This window comes from Monomorium pharaonis, chromosome 4, assembly GCF_013373865.1.
Source record: "Monomorium pharaonis isolate MP-MQ-018 chromosome 4, ASM1337386v2, whole genome shotgun sequence".
Lineage (NCBI taxonomy): Eukaryota > Metazoa > Arthropoda > Insecta > Hymenoptera > Formicidae > Monomorium > Monomorium pharaonis.
Genome location: NC_050470.1, coordinates 2,323,757 through 2,351,143, shown reverse-complemented (window position 1 = coordinate 2,351,143; position 27,387 = coordinate 2,323,757). Strand labels below are relative to the sequence as shown.

Sequence of the window (27,387 nt, the reverse complement as noted above, 5' to 3'; positions counted from 1 at the left end):
CATATTAAATGGAAATCCAAGTAGGTACGTACTTATACACCGTATCGTTGTTATCGTTACTAATCCCCGACCTGCAAGCTCGTAGGAACCGCCGCTTTAAGCTATAAATATGGATTCTATTAGATTAAGCGACCGCCTTTTCAAAGGCTTTGCCAAAAATCCAATAGATTAAGATAAGCTAGATATATAGTTTTGATCGTCATACCTGCATAGTTTATAATTTTGCCCGATACAGTTAAATCGATGAGTTAAATCGTAATATTTGCAGCAACGTTATAATTAATGCAATAACAATGCAGTTTACGATTTGACATGCGCATATGATTTAAATCATGTATCATTTATTATAATTTAATAATGCGTACGTATTATTTATTGTAATTTGACAAACAATTGGAATTGTATCAGATGGGAATTTACCAGCGACCTTCACAAATGTAATCATGGCAACCCGAGGCACGCATGTGATAATCAAGAGAGTTCGGTGTAAAGCTTTCAGTCCTGACGTAAATTCGTTAGTGTCACGCTAACCAGAGTAACGCGCGAACACATGCACATACGAGGTTCAGAAACACATCAAATTCGTGAGAATTGTTAAGTCGCATTATTCTTGGTGTTATTTAATGAACGAAGAATGTTACTTGTAAAAGGAACTTTCACTAAAACGTACTGTAATAATTATTTAATTGCTGTGATATTTATCAAATATTCTTATTTTATTACAGATGTCTTGCATTGCTCTTTTTAGAAATTCTTATTTAATTTCCATTTATATTTTGATTTTTATTGTAAATGGCTTTTTTTATATTTTAAAGTGGATATTTCTATATCTTTCTAAATCTGATGGTTTTATGTTTGTTTGCTTTATGTAGAATTGAAGGATTTTTTTAGAAAAATCAGACAAATCTAAAAAAAAATCTACGTGACGTCAAATCTCTGTTAGTAAGGTTATATCGTGAACAATTTTGTTTTGACAAGAATCAATCGGCGTGAAAGAGAGAAAACGGGAAATATAAATAAATGATAAATATAAAATTTCAATAAAAACTAAGCAACAATTTACAGCTTTACACATTTTAAATATCTTTTTCTTTATTTTTTATTATCATTAATGTTATAAAAATGTTTTAAATATTGGGTTGGCAAGAAAGTAATTTCGGTTTTCTCATATAGATAGTCTTATGTTTGCGGTGACGTTCTTTTGTTACCGTTATGATATTTTTCTTTTGTCATTCGACAGATGATACCTTTGGCTTACTATAATAGCAAATTACACGGTATTTTGCTCGCAGTTGTTAGTTCAAATCGATGTTAACATGGAGTGCCGAAATAAACATTTTTGACATATTTTATTTTTTTATTTCAAAGATAAGAAAGTTGCTGAGGCTCATAGAGACATTTGTGAAATTTATGGTGGTGATTGTATAACAGAGCGTCAGAATTGGTTCAAAAAATTTCGTTCTGTAGATTTTTCTCTCAAGAAAGTAATTTCGGTTTTCTCATATAGATAGTCTTATGTTAAGAAATTAATTTTTTATTAAAACTTTAGAATCGAATTAACCAATTGTATTGCTCAATTTCTTACGGTAACGATTACAGAAATGTACGAACGTCACCGCAAACGTAAGACTATCTATAATATATGAGAAAACCGAAATTACTATCTTGCCAACTCAGTATAAATTATATGTATAACACGAATAAATAATAAACATAAAACTTGCAATAACCAAACAAGCTCAAATATTTATTTCTTTATGGGCTTACAAAATATTGAAACCTACAACTTTATTCTTACGCAATATATCCGAAGAAAAATTATTACGAGAAAAGATGAGAAGTTTTTCTTTTTGAAAATTTAACTTTTTGAATTTATTTGGTCTTGTTTTGTAGGAAATCCTTCAATTATTTTTTGACAAGAAGTAAAATACGCGGTCGTGTATATATATGGATTAAGTTTGATTACATAAATTGGCAGGAGGGTTTGAGATTTATTACGCATAATCAGAGCTAAAAATAGTCTTAACGGCGTCGTGTGCCTTACTCATGTCTCGTTTCGATCCATCTTCGCACGTGACACCGTCCGCTGGCGTCAACTCCTTACTCAACGAATTATGAGACGGGGACTTGGGATCGCGTTGCAATATAGCCGGCTGTTTTATTCCGCGTGCGTGGGACGTTGTTGATGGCGAACTTTAAGATGTGCTCCCCTATTTTTTTACACAGGCCAATCGTAAATATTCAACGGAGCATAAGTACGTACCGCTGCCTACGCAGAGCTTTACCGCCATCGCCATAATGCGATCTCTCTTACTACATGCAAAATTACGCTAATGCAATATCATAAAAGCCGCTCCCGGGCGATCTTTCTTCCGGTCGAGAAGGTGAAATTACGTAGGAAAGTCAACGCCAGAAATTCAATGCTCCTAAATCTTAAACTCGTAAAAGGATATATGATTTTCAACCACTACCAGCAGTTATTTTTTTTATTGCACTATTTAGAAAATATATTTGCAGTATTAAATCAAAGCTGAGACGATAAGTCATTGATACGTTCTTCACTGAAATAATAAGGATGCAATTCGAAGGGCAGAAGCGTGATGAATTTCATTCGAAAATAGAAGGACAATGGGTGTGCATTTCTACGTTTTAATTGTCAACTCAACCATGATATCACATACCATGTGATATTATGGTTGAGTTGACAATGTAGTAACGCGACACACGTTTCGGTGAATGTCGACGTGGCTTTTGACACACTGGGTGCAGAAGAGCGATAACAAATGTATGAAGGACCGAATTCTTTGCGCGCATTCGTCGAAATCACGTACAAAGTCGTCGTATCTATTCGCCAACCGTTCGAAGGCGTGGCTTCAAATTTTCAAAGGAAGTAATCTCGAGTAAACTTGAATAGAATTTTGATGTTTACGCACAGTCTAAAATACATGGTGAGTCTTTTGGCTTAAAAGTAATCATTTTTGTAAGTTTTAAATTTACATCCAAGCGGATAACTGAATTAAAGAAAAAAAAAGCATTGTTATTGAATTTATTACACAATTAAACGAGAAAAATGTTACATAATTTTAAGAAATTGATAAAATTTTATAAACACACAATTTAGTTTATAGCAATACAAAGTAACATTTTGATTATATTTTTTTATTTTCTCTTTTCTTCCTGAGATTAATAAGAGAAGAAGTATTACCATTTGATGAATATAATTATGATTTTCATAAAATTAAAATATATTGTTTGCATATCTTCTAAAATAGTTAAATAAAAACAACCTTTCTCCTAGATCTCGAACGATAATGCTTCCTTAATTAACTGTAATATTCGCGTATGTATGAAATATTAAATTTTAGTAGTTAATTTTATACGAATTGTGCGCTTGTTGTTGTTGCTGTTCTCTATTATTAGACAACAAGTTGGAAAAGAACTGAATTATTCACGGAGCTTCTTGTGACCAACGGGGACGGAAGCTTAAGCTTCATTAGTCTCCGTATAGATTCGTCGCTGCCGCAGCATAAATAGGATCGACTCGAAATCCGTTTAAGAAAGGTTCTCGAGCTTAAATGTAATGTGCTGTAAAAGATTGCGCGCGGTCAATGCCAGCCATGTCGTATATATTGGAAAAATGGCTGGACATAACAGGAAGCATACGACGGTTAATGGTGCTTACACCCTGAAAAAAAGGTTCGAAATGAAAGTTCCTTTTTTCCTTCTCTTTCTCCTCCTCTTAAATTAATACCCTTCGGAGAAAAACTGGAACAGTTCCAACATCCCGCCAGATATTTCTTTGACAGATTGTCCACGGAGATTTTACAAAAATTGATAACGGGCCTTTCGAAATACCTCCCAGCAGCAAATTCAATTTGGATTTATGTGTTACTCGCGGTATACGTACGGTCACATGTTATTCTGCTTCTTCTTTACTTTTAAAAGCACTCTGTCATACGAGATTATCTATTTTATTCCAACCGTATGTCGGTCTTTGTGAGCTCATTTCTTTCGGAATTTATTATTATTTTTTATTACGTACTTTTATCGATCGCTTACTGAAATTAATATCGATTATTAGAACGCTACTGTATTTCGTCGGATATGACGATTCCGTAGAAAGTGGGGTGACTTCGAGGAAAGCTATCGAGCGTTAATTGTTTTCGCGAACGCGAGGTCGAAGAATTAGCTCACTGAAAGATTCATCGTCAATTAATCGACTGTCACGGGCATCAGCCGTCGAGGTTATACGTTTAACACGCGATTAAAAAATTGCGAGCGACGTTGCGCTCCGGTGAAGGATTTTGCATAAAGCGTCCCAACGGCGTCCTAGAATAAATTTTATAAAGCAACATGAAATTATGCAAATATCAAACTTTGCTCGCGCAAAAAACTTAAACGCTTATCACCGAGCGATCTTCGGAAAGAACATCAAATAATGTAATATAATAACAAGTAGTAGTTAACAAAGAAGGAATGTAAATAAGATAAGAGAATGGAGGACTTCTAATAACATTTTATTATTAATTTAATTATATTTCAATAGCATCTATTAACTAGCAATAAAGTGAACGTTAACATTTATGCGCGTTGTAAAATGCATTGTAAATTTGCGTTTGCGTGTAATTATCGTTTTAAAATCTCAAGTGTGGTTTATGCCGAGCACGCGAAAAATGCGCGCTACTTTCCGCAGTCTCATATTTTTGCGAACACGTTCGCAGCGAAGAGGAAAAAAAAAACCCCGAGGTGGCACCCACGTGGAGCGCTACGTTGACATTTTAATGTCGAGTGTAAACTTTAAGATTTGCACGTTAATTAACTTGAGCGCATCGCGCAGGAAGTTCTCGCGCCGGCCGCCGCCGAACTATAATCATATTTCCAATTATTCGCGGTGGAAAAATTGCGCCGCTCCGTTCTTCCGGGCACCTCGCAACCGAATCGCCGAATCGCGCTTCGTTCTCGACGGATGTTGGCCGTTACGAAATTCAGGTTAACCGCCGATATAGAACAACACATCGCCGAAGCATTCACGTACAGGATCCCGCGAATCCCTGACCTATATCCCTTAAAACATCGTATCGCCATTACGTGTGCCGCCTCTCGCTCGCGTCCTCCGCACGAATATACACACGTGCATAAATATATATATATACATATATATATATACATACACATATATATGATGGGATCACATATGCATGCAATGTCGTTGCACGGCGTTCTTTTCAAGATAGGGAGGGACCGTGGAAATCACAGCATGCGCTCTTATTCGTAAAAGGACCCTGTTTCCTTTACGGATAAGCCACTTCCGTAGCGGAAGCCCGTTTCTCCCGGCGGCGTTGGAGCCTTGATAAAATTTCGGTCCCGGAAACTCTCGCTCGTTTTATCCAGCACGTGCAAAAAGATTGTGCAAAGAAACATAAGTTCTTGTTTTACGAGTGATTGTTTAGAGACACGCCCCATTAAGAGATTCTATCGGTAAGGGACGCTCGAGGAAAAGGGAAAAAAAAGTTCCGCGCGTGCTCTGTATAAATATAATTACCGACTTCCTTATATCTTCTGATAACATAATTTCCTCGGGAAACCATTTCGCGAATGCTATGACGGGTTTAAACTTGGCGTGTAACGCGAGTTATGACACTGAGGCGTACTTTTATTTATCACCGTCAAAATGATGTGAAATAATAAACTCTATAAAAATATTTTTTTAAGACGCGACACTTTTCTTGCAATGTGCTGGCAGGTTCGAAGCTGTAACTTGTGTAATTTATATACACTTTCAAATGCAATCAGTACGACGATTGCATCGATAAATTTTCTCTTTGTGATATTTATAAATATATTTCTCTTTCATTAAAGATGGCATCTTTCAGCAGCTGCAGTAGCTTCTTCTCAAGGCTTCTACAAAGGTTACTGTGTGGAGTTAGAAACGAACTTGTTACGCTGATCTAATTGTCTTTCTTGGAAACGGACTTTCTCGGACTTCAGATCAAATTTTCCGCGAAAATTCTGCGTCACAATCCTACTGAGAATCGCATGTACTCCTATGTGAACTATGTTCAAGAATGACTGCGAGAACGTACATCGCTGGCGTCTATATCGTGATTACGTAATGAAATAGAAGTTTCCCCAAGTAAGTTCTAAGTCGCTTAGTTTCAGACTCGGTTTAGTTTACCACGAATGCAGAGAGTAGTGGTTACAAGACGAGCCCGTACACCAGGAGCGCCGCGGGCGAAACTTTGAATCCGATTATAGAGTTTTGAAGCCCGATTTCCGTATCGGTTGTATTTCGGGGGTTAGTATTGCGCAAGTTAATTGCTTATAACGTATCCTCAGACACGAGCGCCGCGCCGATGCGCAATAACGTGTTCGGATGCACGTTGATTGACTTAGTGCAAGGTGCTGTACAAAGCTCGCTACTCTCAAGCTATATATGTTTTTAAAAAGGTAATTTATGTGGCTTTATAACATATTTATGAAATAATTGTAAATGTGCAATCAATTTGTTTGATCAATCTTTTTTATGCATATAAAAAAGATAATCGTTACTTAAAACAAAAATAATTGCTTTTCTTAAGACGAGAATAATATTTTTCTGTGTGTGTGTATGGAATAAAACAATTGTGTACATTAATAATGAAACTGCAACTGGGATAAAATTTGAAGTTATTTTTTTTAATTATTAAAATGTCTTAATAGCTTGTGCTAATTGTCGTGAAAAATTTTAATCTGTTGCAATAAAAGTTTAATTAGCTTGAAGCTTTGTAACTTCCGTGTTAAATAATAAATCCGTTGAAACTCGTTTTATGATGCAGCTAGATATGAATTAAGTGCAAAATTACAAAAGTCTTGCCAAGGTACAGTAAACGGAGGGATACAAAAAGCATATCTTTTGTAATCTTTTATTAAACAACACAAGAGCTGTGTCATAAAATAATATTTATCTTGACAAAAATGTAATTGCGAGTCTAATGAAATTGTATTATAAAATTTAGGTTTATATTTTTGTAACCGTGTTTGCAACCTCCGTTTTATAAGTGAAGCAATATATATTGACCCGACTGAAAGAGGAAAAAACAGGCAAAGGCAATTATTACATCTTCGTAAGAGTGGCTCACGAGTGATCTCGGAAGTGTAGCAAGAAGTTGGCGATCAAATAAAACCGATTCCGAGTTGGAGTCCGTCCAGGAACTTTCGGCTAATAACAACCGACGATGAAAAGAGTTCGGTTGCTGATTCAAGTTTATTTCGCTCGACGAGATCTATCTCTATCTCAAGACACACACACACACACATACACACACATTCTATCTCCATTAAATTCTCGCCGTTTGTCGGATGTCACCGCTACGCGACGTGAAACGTTGTTATCTCACGTTCGACGAGACAGAATAATCGTTGGCCATTCCTGCCTAGAGCCGCGAGTGATCTTACAACTCCGATTACAGCTGCCGGCGGAACGTAAGTTGAAAACGATCTATTAGCGAAGAGAAGTTTGTCCTTCTTGAAATTTCGTAGAATTAATTAAAGTCAGTCAACCGTTGACGCGCGTTGCACACATACAGGTGAATACGTAGGAGGTTCCCTTGGCGAACTTTATCGATTTCGTCATAACTTTAACTTTATTTGCCTTATCAAACACTCGTTCAGCTTTCATCGCCATGGCGATACATCACTGCGCGGAAATCGATTTCGCATGCTCGCACGCGGACGATACACACTACCCCGACGCTATTTGCGGTAAATTTTAAAGTGTACCGGCTCGGATTCGATAGGAATAATTAAACGCACATCGGAAAACTCGCGATAGGGAAAATTAATTATAATTTAAAGCCGAGCGCTCTCGACGCGCGCGTTTGTATGATGGGAATTTAATATCATTTATAAAAGCATCATATAAAAATTAATTATTGCTTCGCGCAATATCACGCGCGCGCTCAAGCGAGTTCAGTAATTGAATTATGAAAAAAAAATAAATAAAACAGAACTCTATTAGCATTGCAATAATGCACAAGCTCGTCTTAATTCAACAAATTGTACTGAATACTTAATCAAAGTCCACCAACTGGTCGGTAATGGAAACGCCATTCGAGCGTTTTTCGCGATATATTTCACACAGACGTGGCTGTTATGACGGCAATATTTGCTGTTCGTGTATCGAACCACTTGTGCTTGCTTAGTCTCCGCGTTGGGACTATATGTGTAGCGAGCTATATCGCGCGACATTCGCCACGTTGCGTCAGCTAATGTCGTACCGCAAACGTAAGCTGAAGTTCTTGCATTAACCAACAACCGGCGAAAAATCGAACATGCGTACTTCATCCTATGTCAATGGAAAGAAACGGCTGGAAAGTATTTCCGGAAGACGACCTCCGCGTGAGTCACTTTTGATCGAAGTTTACGCGGATATAAATACACATATGTGCAAGCTATATCGAACGAACCGCTAACTTTTGCTTGCGCAAACGTTTTTCCGGGTCGAAAACAACACGCTCGTAAGAAAGTCGAATCGTTTCTGCCAAGGGTTCAGTTGAATGAAGAGGCGCGCGAAAAACAGAAAATATGCGAATCCATCGATTTTCGCTTTTATTCCTTCGAATGAGATTAGACCTAAAAGTGATTATGTTAAATCGATTCGGTTTTTTAAATCGATCATCGAGCAATTACAATGCATATCAATATCAAGGATCGCGATGCGGGTCGTAGTGTCACGAGACATTAATTCGCGATGGACGTTAATAAACGAGCCTTTAGATCAGGGCCAAATATCTGTCCCGCCAAATCAGCGTCCTGTCAGTATTCGACCATTTTGGTTCGGTGGTATTCGGAAGATGATATGAGCTCCAGTTAGTCGCTTTTGAGCACCAATTTGCCGCGTATGTCAGCCCGGACTGCTGGGATACTTGTCTCGCATATAATTTCGCCGTTACGTGAGGATGAGAGATGGCGCACGATAATATATGTTGGGGAATTCGATATAAGCGTACGTGCAATTCGACGTAGAACGGATAGTACGTGAATTTCAAGAAGCAACGCAATTCATAAAATAACACACACCAATGTATATTGGTATATGTTGGTATATATATGGTTATCAAGTTATCCGGGAAGGATAAAATAAAACAAAAAAATAGGGATTTACACGTTGTAAAACTCTCTAAATAAATACGTGTTTGTTTATCGAGTAAAATAATAACAGGAATTTAATGTGGAAATCCGCATGTGGGGAAAAAAAGTGAATATCGAAATTTTGTTTGTGCAATATTCTTTCTTCGTTACGTTCCGTTACATAATACTTGCAATAAAATATCGCGCGGCAAATTGCGATTACGTAACGTCGATATAGTGTCGCCTGCAGATTCTCAGCAATTATTCTCAATTATCTGCGTTTGTCGAAACGTTCGAGTGAAAAGCGGCATGATGTTCCACGCCGATGAGTGCGAGCGTACACTGTTGGAAGCGCGCCATCAAAAATTGATGGCGCGAGGGACAGTGCCAACGACGGTGAAATCATTGATGATCCGACGGAAACTAGTTTCCAATTTAGCCTGAAGCAGTTGCAGAATTCTTCAAAGTTCTGAAACTCTCCTTCTCTTTACACGTACATCTACTCCAGATTAGAGGAATTTTGATAACTACGGACAATCAAATTAGCATATTAAACGCTGCTATCTCCTTCTACATTTAAAGTTATATCGCTTTTTATTTTACGGCAAAGAGAAGAAAATGGATGGAAAAAATTTCGAGACACGCCGAGACGTGCGCTTCAAATTAAAAATGGAAAAATTTCTACGACTTTTGTACGATGATTTGTATAGCACGTAATTACATTACTATACATATGAAATTGAAGCTTTAGAAAGAGAGATGGATAAGATATTTGATTCGAATGTACAGTCTCTTTTGATAAAGCTCTCTCGCTGTTTCATATTTTCATCATTAAAAAAAATTTTTTTCAGTCTATATAGGCGCTCGTATTTCTGTCATGGTCACATTTTATTTCTATGGACATCTAAATATCTGATCTAACATGTATTCCTATGATTTTTTTATTACTTTTGCTAGAAAAAAGTCAAATACATTTTTCCAAATTGACAGTAAGTACGTCAATTTATTGTCACACGTTTCTTCTCCTCAATAATTTGATATAATAAGCTGTTTTGCCGCGGACAATACTGGAACAGCGTACTATACAGCGCTTTTAGTTTCTTTTTTTTTTAAATAAAAGCCTCACTATTCTTTAAATCCCGTAGTGTAAAGTCGACGTAAAGCCATGCGTTCTGCCTGCGACACACACGATTCGCACTACTATTCCCGCCACAAAAACAAACCAAGAAATTTAATTTCACCGTGGCTTAAGCGGCAATTCGCTTGGAAAACGTGGCGAGTTTTGTTAGACCGCAGCATCGATTTGCGCCGCGAAGCGGGGAAATAATTGCGGAATTTTAGTTTAATTAACCGAATCGAAATATTTGTCATGAGATACTAATGAGATATTCTTCATTAGTCGGCAACTGGAATCTTATTTTTTATATATCGCGAAAAAGGAATCTTTGAATTAAAACACCGGCACGTCACGCTGCCCACGTTTAATTTTTTTTGTCGCACGCCCAAGGGAACTTTTCCGAGAAGCACAACAAGTCGCTCGTGTCCAGTTGTCTGGATGGCGCGCAAATTCCCCAGCAGCAACTTGTAGCTGTCAAGTAAGTATATTTCCGACGCTCCATTACGGACGGAAGAGAAAAAAGCAGCCGCGACAAAATGGTGCGCGACTCGTTACACGAAACTGTTTCTTATTGCTGCGAAAAGAGTGGGAATGTCGCGGTAGTGAAGTGCATCTCTGTGGGGAAACGGATTTTGTGAAATTTTGCAAAAGACTATATGAATATTCATCAGTTTATGTAACTTTATTTCAAAGATAGCTACCTCCCGTTATGTGATAAGTCGTTCATTCTCATCGATAAATATGAAATGAACACGAAAGGCGAACCATGAAGATGTTTATTTCGTCCTTTATCGTTCGCCTTTATAGATCGCATTCGCGCAGTGAAATTATTTAAGTCAATAAAATAAAACAAACAGCCGATTGACAATCCGTTGCGGGATCTGTAACGAAAATAAACGCGATAGGATGGCAAAACAGTGAGCGTCGGCCAATACACACCGGGAAAAACGAATGGAGCGAAGTGCATTTTCGACGCCCACGCCAGCCGTCCTTCGGGCCGAAGAATGGCGACGAAAGAAATACCGCAAGAAACTTACGATCTCTCTTTTTATTATATCACCACCCAATGTCCTTGCCGGGCTGCATTCCTCTCGATCGACCACCTCGGTCACGGATTTTTCTCGTTTCGTTTTGCAAGTCGCTTTTTTCTTTCTCTCTCCCCCTCCCTCCTCCTCCTCGCCCGCCACGAAACGCAGCGGATCGATATAATTTTCCTAAGTGACTTGTTACGGCGTGTACGTACATATGTACGCCTGTATTCGCCTGGGGCAATCGCGAAAATTAAGCGCGATAAATTCCCGCTGAAAATATTGATGGATCTGTAAAAGGTAGGAAATAAATCAATGAAATGAAATAAATAAATAAACCAAACTACCTACACCAACAGTGTGGAAAGGTGGGAGCGAAAATAGCCGTGCGATTGTATTCTATGAATTTATGTTATAATGTATAGTCGCTATACAATTTTAGGCGAAGAATGCCCCATACGTTCTTTTGCCGATCCATATCGGCATTTTCAGGAACATAATTTTGGCGATCCAACAGAAATTACGGTTTGCACACTGAAACCGAGCTTATAGTAGTTCTCTGAAACGATTTCACCGGAATTGCTTCATTTGATTTTCAGGGAGACCGACCCTCCGCTTCGGGCTCGCATACTTCATTCAAGTACACACTTGCGCCAACTTCTTACTTGAGAAAATCTAATTTACCACGCTTACGTGCCACAAAATTTAAGATGTACGCTATAAGAAGTTTCTTTCCGTAATTGCATTATTTTTGTTATTAAAAGACAGCTTTAAGGTAGAGCTGATAGTCGCCCTGGAATTATTCGCCTTGAATTAAAAAAATAGAACGTTATAACTATATTAACGGTTTTCACCCTTCGGTATTTGTGCCCTTCTGTATTTAGTTCCCATATCACACAATATTAAAATTCAACACGCATTTTAATCACATATTTTACACATTGTATAAGCTGATAATGCCGCAAGGTTCTGAAAGATGAACAAATAGATAAAATTGAACGAGGCCCCGTTCTTAAAAGATTTTTACAACAATCTGCCTTTGTTTTTCTTCTAAGCCGCTTAAATTTCAATAATCTGGAATTATTCTCTTGAATTAAAAAAAATAGAGTATTATACTAACATTTTTTTCGGTATTTTTTTTTATTTAGTTAACATATGATATCCTATTAAAATATTAAAATTCACTACGCATTTTAATATGTTACCACATGTCTCATATTGTATCATATCACGCATTGCATAATTCATCATTACATGTGTTACAGAATCGTTATCTTATTCAGAACACATGGCAAAAATTCGGATATAAAATCCTGGCGAGCGCATAAAGAGAATAAATTGCTAAATCAAAATAGTTTGTTGACAGCGTGGGCGAAACGAGGGACCGATCCAGGTGAATGCATGAATCCCATATTTGAAATACTTTTCGCCGTATCGTGACTACCCTTCGCTGGGAACTGGCAGCAAGACGACAGGGGACACGATCGATGAACGGTGTTTCGCCATCTGTTCGCCGGACCGCTTGGAAACTCGATTCAACGCTCTACACTTCGTGCATAACTTATCCGACGGGACGTGCTAAACGTATTAGGATCGTTTTTACTGGCCCGGCCAATAGGCAAAGATTTACCGACTTGTAGGCAAGCTTGATATATACCTGTCTGATATACACGTGCCTGAATAAATACTGAACGCGTCAATCATCGCGTTCAGTATTCGATCGCAGAAAAACGGATCGATCAATTTAGGACCAGTCGCGGCTCGACAGAGTTGTTAGCGACTGACATAAATTGAATATTTATCGCGTACCTGCCACACACGAGCGTTGCGTAACAACACTATTAGAATTTACAGGTACGCGCGGGACCTGAAGCCGCAGAGTCTCAACGGTACTCGAATTCAAAGGTTCCTTCTCTAAAATTCCGTTTCCGGATTTTCGAGCACGTTCCAAATGTTATTCGCAGTCATATATATATATATATATATATATATACAGCTTGCACTGTCATGGTATTCGTATATTTATAAAATTGATGACGAGAGATTAGACGAAAGGAATGTAATGAATTAAAACAACTTCGATTGAAATCGAAGCTGTTTGATATGATAGCGCTTCATAGAGATGTTGGTAATTAATGTCAACAGCGCCGATAAATAATTACGGTTTAAATGGAGACAGCGGTATTTACAGAATACGCCATCAGTAATTATTATATGTTACGTATGATCTCGTTGCCCAATCAAATTACTATCGATTTTAATTATGTTGCCAGAAATTCGCGTTATCGATTGCATTGTTGTCGCGTCCAGCGCATCCAAGCTCACGTATTTCTAATTGACTTTGATTTTGGACGAAATCTCTATGACTATCGATAAATAGTTGAAGTGCGAATAATCGAGAACTCTTTACGCGAAAAGGCAAACTCGTTCCACGAACGTTTCACGAACGAAGGCACACATGAAATGCACTCCAAAGAGACGCGCCATGTGGCCTGCATTCCGCTCCTCATATTGTTTCTAGCACGGCGACTTTTCCTTGTCGTGTGGCGGACAGCAGCAAACTTTCAGCGCGACATCGCGAAACGGTAAACAACAACAACAACAACAACGTTGGCACCGTTTCATATATCTGAGGAAACCGAGCAAATTTCAATGGATAATTTTTCCGAGCTGCTAAGTTATGAATTTCTAAAAATTCCCTCTTAACCTTCGCTCTCTGGTCACAAAGGTGCGCGATATTCCCGCGGAACTTTTCGCGATTCCGCTCAAGTTACTTGTGTTCAAATAAATGTTGCGATAAATGATGCGACTCGACTCTACTTTAATTACCGAAACTTATGAAAGACGATTATTCTCGGAACGGTCGTAAAAATATTTTCGAGTTCGCTCTTCACTTTCACGACATTAATCTTACTTCAACTTCCACCTTCAACTTCTGCTCTCCGTTAGAGTTCACTCTTTTAATCATAATTAAAAGCGCGAAATCCCATAAAAGCCTTCGATAATATTTCTCGTGATTTCCGTTAAGCCGCGGAGATTCCACGAGATTCGAGACTCTACTTTTAAAATGACTGGAGTGGCCGGAACGTACGTCAAAAGCAATTAAACTACAATCGTGCCTAATGGCGAGCTAGATAACCACTTCTACGCCGATCGTATCGAACAGTGGCGCCTGCCGCTGCTACGTAGCTGCAACAGTGGATGTGTGCGATACCGTAAGATCATGTGGCGTGTAAAAGACGATACCTGTGTGTGTGCGTGGTAATGGCGCGACCTCGGCGTGCATCGTGAACTGATTTAGTTTGATCGAAACCGTAATTTCGCGAGATGGGAATAAACGGTCGAGCACGGGCGGTAGCAAGATTGAATAAATAGCGGTAGTAATGGCGGAAATGCCGAATGGGTCCATTGTAAAAGCGACGGGTGGGAAATGTAAGGGACCGTGGCAGTAATCGCACGTGCAATTCCTCCTTCCGGAAGTTTCGCCTCGCGCGAGAGAAGGCACTCGGTATGTTGAGAAACAAAATATTAGTTCAGACAACAAAGAGCGTTGAGCATAGAAACACGTAATATTTCGTTACGTTTATCCTAACGAAACAGAATTATTTGGTAAATTGGTCTACCAAATTTTACGTTGCATTTCGATCTTAAATGAATTTGTATTCATTTGTATTTCTTCTTACATGTAATTCGAGAATTTCTCATACCGCGATGTCTCAAATTTCTGCCCCCGTTCAGAGATCTTGTCTTTTCCCTCGGAATACCTAAGAGGATAGATCATTTTAATCACTCTCCTCACATTTGTTTTGTAATTAAAGTTTATTTAATCCTTAGTCATCGGATCTGTTATACCTTAAAATAGCGGTTAACTGTCAGAGAATACTATTCTGAAAGAGCGTTAAATTTCGGGAAATTCTAGGGGCATCGGAAATGCCGGTTTTCTCACAATTAATATCCCCTTTTAGGTTTCCGTTATCCTTCTCCGTCAGATTAAACCCGTTGCAGGTTAAGCTCCGTGGAGTTAATCTTCCTTCGATGTATCGCCGTTACCGCAAACGCCTCCGCGTTGGAGGCGGAGGCAGTTATACGCCGTGTGCAACACGAAGCAATTAAGCATCCGGTATTGCAACTGTATTTTGCGTGCGCTTCGGTGAAGCTGGGCCGCCCTTAAGCCTCCGTCTGATCGTACATCGGCTGTAAAATCGTGCGTACCCATGTGCGGTTTAACATGCGAATTACGCGTTTATAACCAATCGCGATAATCCGACGAATTACGAAGCGCGCGGTAATTATTTGACATAAGCAAGGCAGCGGAGTGACGCATTTATAAGGAAAAAAATTAATAAGTCCGTAAATAAAACTTTTGCGCGGGTTTATATCAAAAGATAGATGGATACAATAAAATTGTGATATATCACGTACGAGAAATCAACGAAATACGATCTCGCAAAAAAAAAAAAAAAACGCTTTACGCTCCTGATGAATGCGCGAGATAAAAGTGCATTTTCTCTCTCTTTCTCTCTCTCTCTCTCTCCATCCTTACGACTTAAATTATAACTAGATTAAATCGCGGTCGATTTTTGTAAAAGACAGATTACATTTTTCTGCCTGCGTTTCTTCTCCCGCACGCGATAAAACGTTTTTCGATGCTGCCGTCGATTATGAGTCATCCGTTTAGACACGCTAGCGTCCGTGACAACGTAGATGCGATACGAAGTAACGATGCGTATACGAGGATCGTAAACAATCGTGCCAGCGTTTCAAATTAAATAAATATTTAATGGGATTGTAAAGCTACAGCAGCACAGCACGCGCTACTCTCTCCACCGAGGAATGCAGGGCAAATTCAATTGCAGGCAGCTGCATTGCGTGTGTGTGTGTGTGTGTGCGTGTGCGTGTGGGTGTTTATGCGCGAGACAGAATGAATGATCTACCCTATTTATTTATCCCTCTCTCGATCACTGCCAATTTTTTTTTCGCCCCCGCCGTCGCGAGCGATTTGCGAAATGAAGCAGCTGTAGCTTCATACGTCCGGAGCGTACGGGGCGGCATTGCTCAAACGTCAAATTAACCGCGCGCCGGTAGGAGCCATGCAGTGCGCGCATAATTGGAAATTCCAACGTTTATTCTTCCCATATCCGTTGGGCGTGCCGTTACGGGACGTGATTAATCAGAATAAGAATAAAGCTATAACTTTTCAGGCTAATTGGCGTAAATGTCAGTCCAATTATAAGTATCGCGGAACAAAGGAAACGTGAAACAACTAATGTGCTTTAATGCCTCACTTTGTTAAATGTATTATTTACATTTTACGTGTAAAATGTACGAAAAATACTATCACTCGTTAAGAGTTTAGCATTATATGGTGTATGATTGGAAATCCGTAAAAGTAATCAGTTTTCTGTTCCGTTAGAACTTTTAATAAATGTAACAAATACTTCTATCGATTACATCACTTGTCATTGTCACAGTACGGATGCTTCAGCTGAATGATCGTTTCTGCATAAATCTAAAAATAAGAAGTAACAATTTTTTGACATTGTATTTTGAATAATAATTTTATGTAAAAATGTTTTTGACTACAATTTGCCAGGAAGCCGCTGGATAAATGGAGATTACTTATAAATTAACCCGCGAGGGAGCAAAAGAGTATATTCTTTTGCAAGTTTTTGGCCGGGCTCCAACTGTGGGGAGGGGACCAGTCATGAATGTCATTGAATAACGAAAGATACAAATGACGGTAACTTTTGCGCGCGACATTCTTCCCGACTTAACTGTCCTCGGCATGTTTAAAGGGGCCACCTCCGATGCGCCAGTTTAAAATCCCATTCATCCTCGCGCTAATAGCCGCGGAGACTTCAGCCACGTCGTAAAATGTAGTTCTCGAGACCATTCTCTTATTCGCGTGTTGACACGCGAAGCTATGGCTCCTTCAAAGCGCTGTTTCAATTAAAAGTTCGAGAGGATTCTCCTTTAACCCTTTCATCCGCTTACGTATGATGCCATCTTGGTCGTAAGTTAACGAGTACGTCTAAGTACACTATTTTTTCCCTTATTTCTTTCCGAAAGCTCGATTCTCGGAGAAAAACGAATTACCAAAGTATCTATTATTTCGCAAGATGTACTTTTCACAAAATACAAATTCGAGAGAAAGAAAGAGAAAGAGAGAGAGAGAGAGAGAGAGAGATTTAACTCTTTGATTTTCTTTCGCTCTCCTTATGAAAGCCGCAAATGGAAGTGTTCCTTATCGCGTTTACAAGTCTATTTATTTCGTATAATTTATACACCGAGAGAAGTTGTCCAAGCGAAAAGTTTGCCGTAATCGTTAGCACGACGATGTTAGCACGCGGATGTGTATCAGAGATGAATTTTCCGCGTTTGAGAGGAATTTCTCGTATTTCATAGCACGGTCGGCTTATCCGTTCTGTCCCGTGGAAAATTCTGAGGAAGAAGGATACGATAACAGAATTCGATGTACTTTATCTTTGCTCTCCTTTGATATGAAACATGATCTCCAGGAACAGTGACACGACAACAGTATCGTGTATCGCGTCTTTCCTCTGTCACACGACAAATTTCGAGGGTATCGTTGAACTGAGATCAAACAGCGTGACATGCAAAATGGTTGATTTAATGGATCGCTTTCAGGTGGTCGCGTAAAAATTCCGTGGAATGCAGGAATACTATATGACTTGACTCTATGTTTCTCATAACAACATTTTTTATTTCGCACTATCTTTTCTTTTTTCTCTATTATCTGTATAACCTTTACATAAATTCTACGACGATTTGTATCTTTACTTGTACTACTTAAAACGAGGATCGACGGCGACAGTTTCACTGAAAGTAGAAATATCTAAGCGTCAACTGCGAGAAATGATATATGCCAGTTTCATTCAGGTAGAACGCGATTACCCGGATAATCTCGGAAGTTCGGGCAAACATAATTACGTTAGTACGGATTACAACGATTTGTGCGACAACTCTCGTGGTCTGGCGAGATAAAAGAAAAATCCTGAAACAACGAAAATACCATTTGCGGTAGAAACACACGCGGTACGTTCAGTAGCAAACAACTTTGCGAAGAAAAGTGGAAAAGAAGAGATATAAAGAGAAAAAGCAGAGAGAGAGACAAAGAGAGAGAAGGAGAGAGAGAGAGAGAGAAAGAGAGAGAGAGAGAGAAACAAGAGACAAAGAGGCAACACGGCCAGGGTCGCCAGTTAATCCAAATCTGATGTATGACAGCCGAGGCTGCCATTTGCTAGCTGTCATCCTCGCCACCCCCGAGTCCCCGTCTTCTAATACTCTCGTCGTAGAAATGACAAACGGTCGAAAGTAGAAAGATAACAAGGTGATTTTCGAAGAGGAAATGAGCCCTCAAGGCGCGTCACGTTGAATCGCAATGCTCAAAAACAGCAGAAAAACCTCGCCTGGAGTTTTTGATTTCAATCGCACAGTCTACTTCTTGCATTTGCCGTCACTTGAACGTGAATTAATATTTCACTCACGTAGAGCCATGGCACGGAACTCGACAAGTCCATTTCCAGCGGTTTTCTTCGGCGTATGCGACGAGGTATTAGAGAGTATATTGTAGAAATAAAACACTACAATTCTTTTTTTTTTTTATTCTTGCTGCCCTGCGGGCTGTTTATTAGCACTAGCTTCTTGACATGTGATTTCATGATTCAACAATTTCTTTTATTTCTGGTCCCTTTTATTTCTCTTGGTATAGCGTTTATCTGTGCGGAGAGGGCATGCGATAGCGGAAATTCAGCGGTTGAGCGAAATAGTATCTATAAGCACGGTAAGTCAACGATTGCAAGTTGTATAATTTAGACGGTATGGTAGTTGATAAGTCTGACGTGACTTGAAAACTTCCGGTATTTTTATTTCAAGTGGTTTTGTTAGGATATTCCGTTCAAGTACTTTAGACAGTCATGTGTTGATCTAGAAAAATTGCTATAATACATTAACAGGATTTTATAGGAGGCACTTTTATAAAACCTCTTACTTTAATGAGAAAAATGTGACTTACGTGATATATATTACTACGGTTCGCTCAACGACTCAATTAAGAAGAAAAATTAATGGGAGAGGAAAAGAGACATTCGGAAGAATGATAGATTACGCGAGTTACGCGAGTTACGCGCTGCTCTATGCTTGTTCACGCAACATATCAACGTTCGTGAGAGAGAGAGCTGTCAATTACTCCGAATGCACGGAGTTACTTACGGCATCCGATCGATAACTAGAGATCTCTTTTTACACGTTCATTGCGTTGCACGGAGAGCGCAGTCACGGCTTTCGGCAGCGCACTCGTTTCGTTAATGAGATGAATGCGCCTTTTGGATGCTAATTAGCGGAGATTACAAGAGAGAGATGTGATGAATCGATATCCGATTTCCGTTTCTGCGATTCACTCTTTTCTGTAATAATATGATAAATGTGTATTTCTATTCCTAAGGCAGCGCTCCGTGTTCCGTCGTGTATCAAAAAAGCATTGGTATTTGCGGCAAAGCGTTTTGCATGTAAATTATAGCGAGTCAGAAGAAACATAGATCTGTATCATTTTACAGCAAAGTACTATGAATTGCATGCAATAATAAGCTTTCTCGGTAAAAGCAACGTAAGTCAATGTAAATATCTAAATCGAACGATGATATTGCGAAAGCGGAGAAGTGTCATAGCGGTTTTAAATTTAAAATTTAATTCAATTGATACTTCTTATTGTTACATTAAAAAAAAATATTATCATAGTTATATTTTTATTTTGCTTTCGCGCTCCAAGACAATGGCAACCGAGGTATTAATTTTCATAAATAATTTTTTAAAGAGAACACTTTTTTGTATAATAATTCTAGGTATCTTGAACATTTCAAATGATTTTAATCAGAATAACTGACAGTAGAGAGAATTACGACTGTATTTTGATTAAATTCTTGATTTTATTGTGTAACGCGAATAAAAATAAGTTATTTGTCAATGTTTTGAATATATAAAATAGAATGAAGAAATTTAGAGAGAAACTTTAAGAAGATTGTTTGGTTTGATAACACACGGTCACATGAATAAATATTTATGCACAACGGAACACGAAGATTGATAAGATTACACCAATCAATCCTTGAATAATGATCTTTGAGATACCTTCTAAGGCAGTATTTGCAGCCGAAAGAGTTTAGCATCGTTTCACGACGACAGTAAGTACGGTGGTAGTAACATCATTGTTAAGTCGTCTTTGTCTTACGTATAGTTTAGAAAGTTTATTTGCCTCGTCAAATACACCTTCTAAATCGGACGACTTCTGGCACGCTTCTAACCAGTTATCGATTTTTTATACTCATGCAGCAGCTGTAATATTACAATAATTGCTATATTAACACCAATTTACCAGCTTCGTGTGTGACTTGTCATTAGTTCGTTACTATTAACTCGATTAATATCATCAGCGCGCGGATATTTTCGACGGGTGTTTGTTAGCGCGTTGGAACAATACTTTACCATAACAAAGCATTTTAATACCATATGTGACAACTCTACTCTATTCTACTCTACTACTCTAGATACGTTCCATTCAACTAACAAAGGCAAAACTTTAACTCATTCCGCACAAAAACCGTGTGTATTATGGACATATGGTTACTAGGCTAATGACAATTCGTACGTCGCGTCCGTCGAAAGAAAATTGCCTGTCCAGATGTGAGTGGTATGTGTTTCTGGCCTCGGTACTTTGGCGAACCGTACTAATTACCTGAGGTCGTTGGCCCTGGATCTTCTCATGCCGCGCGGCGGGTGTCGCGGTGGCGGCGAGCACCTGCAGTCACAGTGCATCACACACAGCGCGACGCTGGTCGCGAGAGTCACTACGAAAGGCGCCGCGAAGAAGTGCATGATGATAGCGACCTGTGCCTCGCGATTATAGTTTGCCAACACTATGCTACCGTTCACCCGGCTGTAGTGGCAGGGGAATCTGGCGCCCTCGTAACCCAACTCGCGGGTGAAGTTCTTACAGTCGACCACCGGCGGATATCCGCAGCCCTTGATGTTCACCAACAGCACCGCCTCGACGTCCCCCGGAGAGGACACTGCTCGACAAAGAGTTATTTTACAGCGGGAGATTAGCATCGAGGGGAGATTTGAATTTTTATGCTTGCCACGCATGCAATCCGCAACGTTGATCTACCAAATCGGAATGTATTCCAATTTCTCTTCGATTTCCCAGGCGATACATTCTATTTTATAGTCAAATAGCAGTAGAGAAAGAGGTAGCGATATCTGTATTACGTTTTTGAATTTTATAGATTCTGTCTCGAATTTTACATTCGATTCGGTGGCACAGGTCGTACGGACTATCTCGCATTCGCCAATGTTTTGTTTCTAAACACAAAAATCATATCACGGATTTTTTATTTTGTGCCTTATATTTCCTGCCTCTTTCTCTACAGCATTATTTCACCCGATCCTTCCCCTTTACCAATCCAATTTAAAGTCCAATTGATTCTATCGTTCTCAATTATATTAACTATACGGAGGAAGATACGGAGGAAAGTGGAAAAATGCTAAGAAAAACCGCGACTTAGTGATCCTACCGGCAGTGACGGTACCCAGATCAGCCGTGGTGGTGTTCGCGGTGGTGTTCCTGCCGCCGGTGTCGTTCTTCATACTGGCGTTACTCCACGGCGTGTACGTGACGTATATGTGGGTACAGCTGTACACGTCACTGGTGCATCCCTCGCGGCACGAGCTCCATGTGCAGTTGAAGAGACCGGCGCGGTCCTCGCGCCGCGAGGTCGTGCATACAACCGGCTCCGGCGAGAAGTCCGCCGCTAGGGTGCTGATGGCCGGGTCGACGTAGAGCGGGACCAGAAAGAGGAGCGCCGCGCCGCCTGAGGTGGCGACGAAGGCCAGCGCCGATGTCGCGTAGAAGTTAAACCGCTGACGGCAGGTACGCCGTGGCGGTCGGCGCCGCGACGCGCCGAACCCGAGCTCCAACAGTTTGCGACGACGTAGCTCCCGTTCGTGGAAGTCGTGCTCGTCGCTGTCCCGACCCTGTCCCCGTTCGTATTCGCTCTGGCACTGGCTGCAGCTCGCCTCCAGCAGGAGCTCGGAGCTGCTTCCGCGCATTACCCGGGACGGCTCTCTCGAGAAATCGAGACGACGCTACGCGATTAAGTTTCTTCTACGGCTTCTTCTTCTTCTTCTTCGGGTGGTGTTGGCTGCTGCTCGACGCTCGGTTCATCGAGCGCGCCGATCTACAGGCCGATCATCGCTTCGTTCGTTAGAGGCGATTCTGGGGAGAGAAGAGGTTTCTGATCCTCCGGGATCAACTGTCGAATAGACACGCATCGATCATCGGTTTCCTCGTGGACGGCTCCGGCGGGGCATCGGGGATCAAGTGAACTTGATTCCTAGGAAAGTTCCTTTTGCTAGGAAGCATTGAGCGAGGCCGTTTACTAACTCGTTTGCGTCTCGAAATTCGATGTCGTCAGGGAGCTTCGTCGTGTAGACCGACGGGGATTTCATCGAACGACTTGAGTTCTTCGATACAAAAGAAAATCAGGATACAATTTGCGTGCGAATTTGTGCTGCAGCTGCCTGCAGTTACTCGAGATTCTCGAATCGACGATAATCTCGCGTTATTGTATCATTACCGACGAATGCTCTATCGTTGCGAATATCCTGCCGAAATCTCGAGGAGCAACATGAAGCAAGATCTTGCAATCGACGCTGCGCGCTTTTGCTTCGCAAAGGCTCAAGCATGCCTTCTCGCGACGGCCTTGGCACGGGCATCACGCGAACGGGACTCGATGAATTCGATTATCGTTGCGTCTGGAGGTCCTCTCTCAGGTTCGACGCTTGCTCGAGTAATGGATGCTTGTAAATCTCGGCATCGCGTGTAGGTAGGCCATGTACTACTAGGCGACTCTCCTTCGCCGCGCGAGCACCTTTCTCGACTCTTTCCTCCTCGATTTTTCAGCCACGGAAAGTCCCTACCTTATCGCTATATATATAACGACCTTGCACGCTTTAAGGTTCCTTTGGGTTATCAAATTGAGCCGATCGATCGCGACCTTTCAGCCGCTGCCGTTTTGCAGGAAATCATGCATTTCGATAATGCGCGCACGTATATGAAAAATCTTCGTGAAAGCTGGCGATCTTCTCACGCGTTACAAAAATCGCGTGCTATTTTTCGAAATTGTTAATCTGTTTGATCCCAAGTTAGGCCTATCGTTCGTTTTCTATTTTGTTTGTTTGTTTGTTTGTTTGTTTGTTTTGGTAATTGGTAAGGCGCACGTTGTGATATTTGAACGACGGATATCGAGTCAAAGGATATCGATATCGCGTATGTTAAACTTATATGACAAGCAGCAGGTCGCCGTGACTATTTCTCCTGTCCCCTACGCTCCTACCGGTTGCTCGCCAGCTTTAGGATTGATCGTAAATTATGCTAGAGGAAGCCACAAATTGTCAACTTTTTCCTCGCTAATTAAAGGTGCTTTTCATCCGAGATGTTAAGCCGCTGCGCTGTCGCCAGACATTCGCAATCAACAACGGTCGCGATAATTGACGATCTGTGCCACGCGCTCCAGATCGATTCACCGAGGTGTCTGTCTCCAGCGGAAGTGCAGTAGGGTGCCACTCTTGGCGATTTAAAACCCGTGCGAGTGAATCCTGATGGCACCTCGACGCGATCTACCCGTCGTCGTCGTCGTCCTACCTGGCTTCCGACGGACCATTCGGCGGTAACACTTAACGGCGGCTCCCGTTTAACACCAGCTCGCATCCGCAACTAGTTGCCACGCAGCGAATACTTGGCATCGGTATCGGATTCGCGCCCCGATCTCGAAATTCCCGTCGCACGCGTGACTCCCCGTCGCGTATACCCGACGATCGATCCGCCGTCGTCGATCCTTCCTGGGTACATGGAGCACACAACACGCACACACACCTACCCACACATACACACACACACATACACACCGGCCGCCACGATCAGATCACGGTTGATCTTGTTGATCCTGCGATCTCGCGGGGGGAGAACCGTATCGCGATAGAGGTACGACGGACTGAGGGACCAGGACAGATGTTCACGGGGTCTCCTCCTTCTCCTCTTCCTCTTCCTCCTCCGCCTCCTCCTCCACCACCTCCTCCTCCCTCTCGCGTACGAGCACCAGCGGCGTTCCTGGCGAGTGCCGTCCGCCTCGCGGATCGCGGGTCAAAGCGTGACTATTCGACCACCTCGGCGAGGAGTCCTCGACAGGACAGGCCGTGGTCCGAAGCGACAGGGCGGGGTTCCAGGCGCGCATGAGCGACGAGTATAACCCCTCGCCCTCGTACCTCGTCGTGCCACCCCCGCGATGCATTCCCCTTGTTTACGCTCCTGCCTGTCCCGCCTTGCTTCCACCGCTCTTCTTCACGGGATGTGTTCCGAAGCCGCTGTGTGATGTTTCAGTATAAACGATCGAAACTCATTGACATAGACACACCGATGTCAATTTCTCGAATTCTGTCAAACGTTATTTTACGTAATTTTACAGGAACGATTCCTATTAGAAAATATTTCTAATTGTATATCAGGTAGCTTTCCCGTAAATGCAGTAAAAGAGATTTGAAACATTGTTTTTTTAAGGTTTTAAGAACAAATTTGATCAAAATCATTAAAATTTTGCATAGAAAATCTTATTTAAATATTTTAATGACTACAGAACTTCTAAGGGAAAGAGGGGAAGAATGTAATCGAATTTTAATTAAAATACCAAAACTCAACGATTCAAAACTGAACATTTTAATTTAAAAAATATTTTAAATTAAATGGTAGATTAAAGATTCCAAAGATAAGTTATGTTCAATCTGTCAAGAGTTTATTCTTTACTGCTTGTATCTTATTGTCAAAAGATATTGATATTTCGTTAATTATTATTATTCAGTTTAAGTTCATACATATTGGTAATTTATTATGACTGAAGAGGACTAAGTATAGTCGAAACATTTCGAAATTTAACATTTTTTAACACAGCTGGTTATTAGTTGCGTTTATAATTATATAATGTTTATTTAATAAATTATAATGTATTAGGAAAATTTGTCTTGGCTCGATATATTGACCTGTTTATTGTATTATTTTTGCTTAGCATTAACGAGCTCTCTATATTTGTTTGTATTGTTAATTATTATTATTTCAGAAAGAAAGGTTTCTTCAAAATAAAGTAGAAAATCTCTAAAATATTATTTGATAAAGCTCTCTGGTATATGTATATCGAGCGAAACCATCACCTTCTGGCTCTTTTCTCTCTCTCTCTCTCTCTCTCTCTCTCTCTCTCTCTTTCTCTCTCTCTCGTTCCTTTATTGTCATCTTTTAATTATGTTCCGTAATGAAGCTAATTTTTTAATATCAAAGTCTTAGCGTCGTCACGGCATGTGGCAAAATAATGTTTTAAGACTCCTTAAAAATCGTTTGACAGAAGTTCGATACGGTTGACGGTCCAGTTTGCGTAAATTAAGAGGCAGTCTACGACACAAGAGCACGAATTATGGAACTATATGACGTTCCTTTAATGTTTCTAATTATTAAAAACATAAAGAGATTTAACATCGTAGAGTTCTTTAAGTGAATTGTTAGGACCAATTATATTCACTCTTAAGCTATAATAGAAAATCAAAGAAAGATAGTGTACTATTATAACAGTCTCATTGTTAGTGATATCGATCTCCTCTGTCTTCACTTTTATTTACGGGAGCCTTCTGAAAGTAGACTACCTGCGCGATGTCTACTTTTGCCGCAAAGTAGATTTTATTGCGCATTTATATGACGTTATATACCGACAGTTCTCGAGCTTGTAGGCGGGAGATGAGTCTAGGGACGCGATCTACTTCTCTCCAGAGGTTCGTCATGATTGTCACGGCAAAGTCGCATGATTCTCACGAGAGCATATCAGGCCTAACGACCGGTTGACGAGCGCGGCGCCTCGTCGTTATACCGATCGTCCTAGATCGCCGGCTACGACCCCAATTCGCCACTTGATTCGCGATACGAATGCCCGATACACGGACGACCGTCCGGGAATTTATTATAACGCTAAGCTCCCCCTCTGTGCTTTCCTGCCTGAATTGCGATCGGATCGCGCTTCCGGTTCAGGGCCGAATCCACGACCCGAACTCCGGAGTGATTTAGGTGACGGAAGCATTAGGTTCTACCTATCGTCAACTGATAGCGACGATTTCGAGAAACGCGCGTGTGTCAGCATACTTACCAAAGTTCAACACGCTGAACCCCGTGCGACGTTCCACGTTGATTGATACGTATGCTCGTAAGTTTTCAAAGTACGCGGTAACTTAGTCTCAAGTTTCTCAAGTTGTCAAAGTTCACGACAAATTAGTTTTTACATATATCTTCCGTGGTATAGTATTACGACAGCGGCAATTTTTCATCGTTATTCGGTTGCACCGAATTAAGAATATTTTTGCTCTTTATTATCTTTTGAAAAAACTGCAAGCTTTTTAGGTTCATTCTTTTTCTTTTTCTGAATCAACAAAAAATTTTGATCGTATGCGAATTTTGATACATAAACCAGTAAAAAGGACAATAGTGAAAAATCTAGCTTATACAGTGAATATGACTATTTTTCTGCAGTTGTAAGTAAATAAATGTATCCAAATAAACATTTGTACCAATTGTACATTTGTATCCAAATAAACATTTGTACCAGCATTTAGGCCGGTATTCATAATCGGGTCTTATATTTAAAATCATCTTAAGTACTGTTTTAAAATGCCATCAACGAATCACAGAGCCGTATTAGCATCTTGAGATATTGCTTCAGACGATCTTGAAATAAGATTTGACTATGAATACCGACCTTAGAATTTTATTTAGTTTTATTAAAAATTTAATTTGTAATGCTTTCTCATCAAATTTGCAAATAAGTATTGCAAAACGCAATTTTACAAAAATCAAAAGTGAACAAAAATTTAAATAATTTTTGAACTAATAAGAGAATTATGCTTAAATTTTACACAGATATTCAATAATGAAACAATATGTAAAATTAAAAAATTTTTTGTAACATTTTGAAATGTGACACATATATTACTAATTTCAATTTTTAATAATTTCAAGGATCGGTCAACGCTACA

General features: G+C 40.1%; 1 protein-coding gene across 4 annotated transcripts in view; it reads right to left on the bottom strand.

Annotated features, from left to right (window-relative positions):
- LOC105830209 (protein tipE) overlaps nucleotides 1–25,143 on the bottom strand; it is a 40,419-nt gene extending 15,276 nt beyond the window's left edge. The window contains exons 1-4 of one of the 4 annotated variants that reach the window (XR_001138549.3): nucleotides 21,843–25,139; nucleotides 21,005–21,338; nucleotides 20,401–20,604; nucleotides 1,928–19,679 (exon numbers count right to left, since the gene is read on the bottom strand). Coding sequence is in view for 2 of the 4 variants with exons in the window: in XM_036285235.1 (XP_036141128.1) it covers nucleotides 20,577–20,604; nucleotides 21,005–21,338; nucleotides 21,843–22,377 (897 nt within the window). In the remaining 2 variants the exon portion in view is untranslated. Of the gene's footprint in view, nucleotides 1–1,927; nucleotides 21,339–21,842 lie in introns of those variants that run through there. The other 3 variants (XR_004962791.1, XM_036285235.1, XM_012669399.3) reach the window with 3 other exon arrangements.
- Between the last annotated feature and the right edge of the window lie 2,244 nt (nucleotides 25,144–27,387).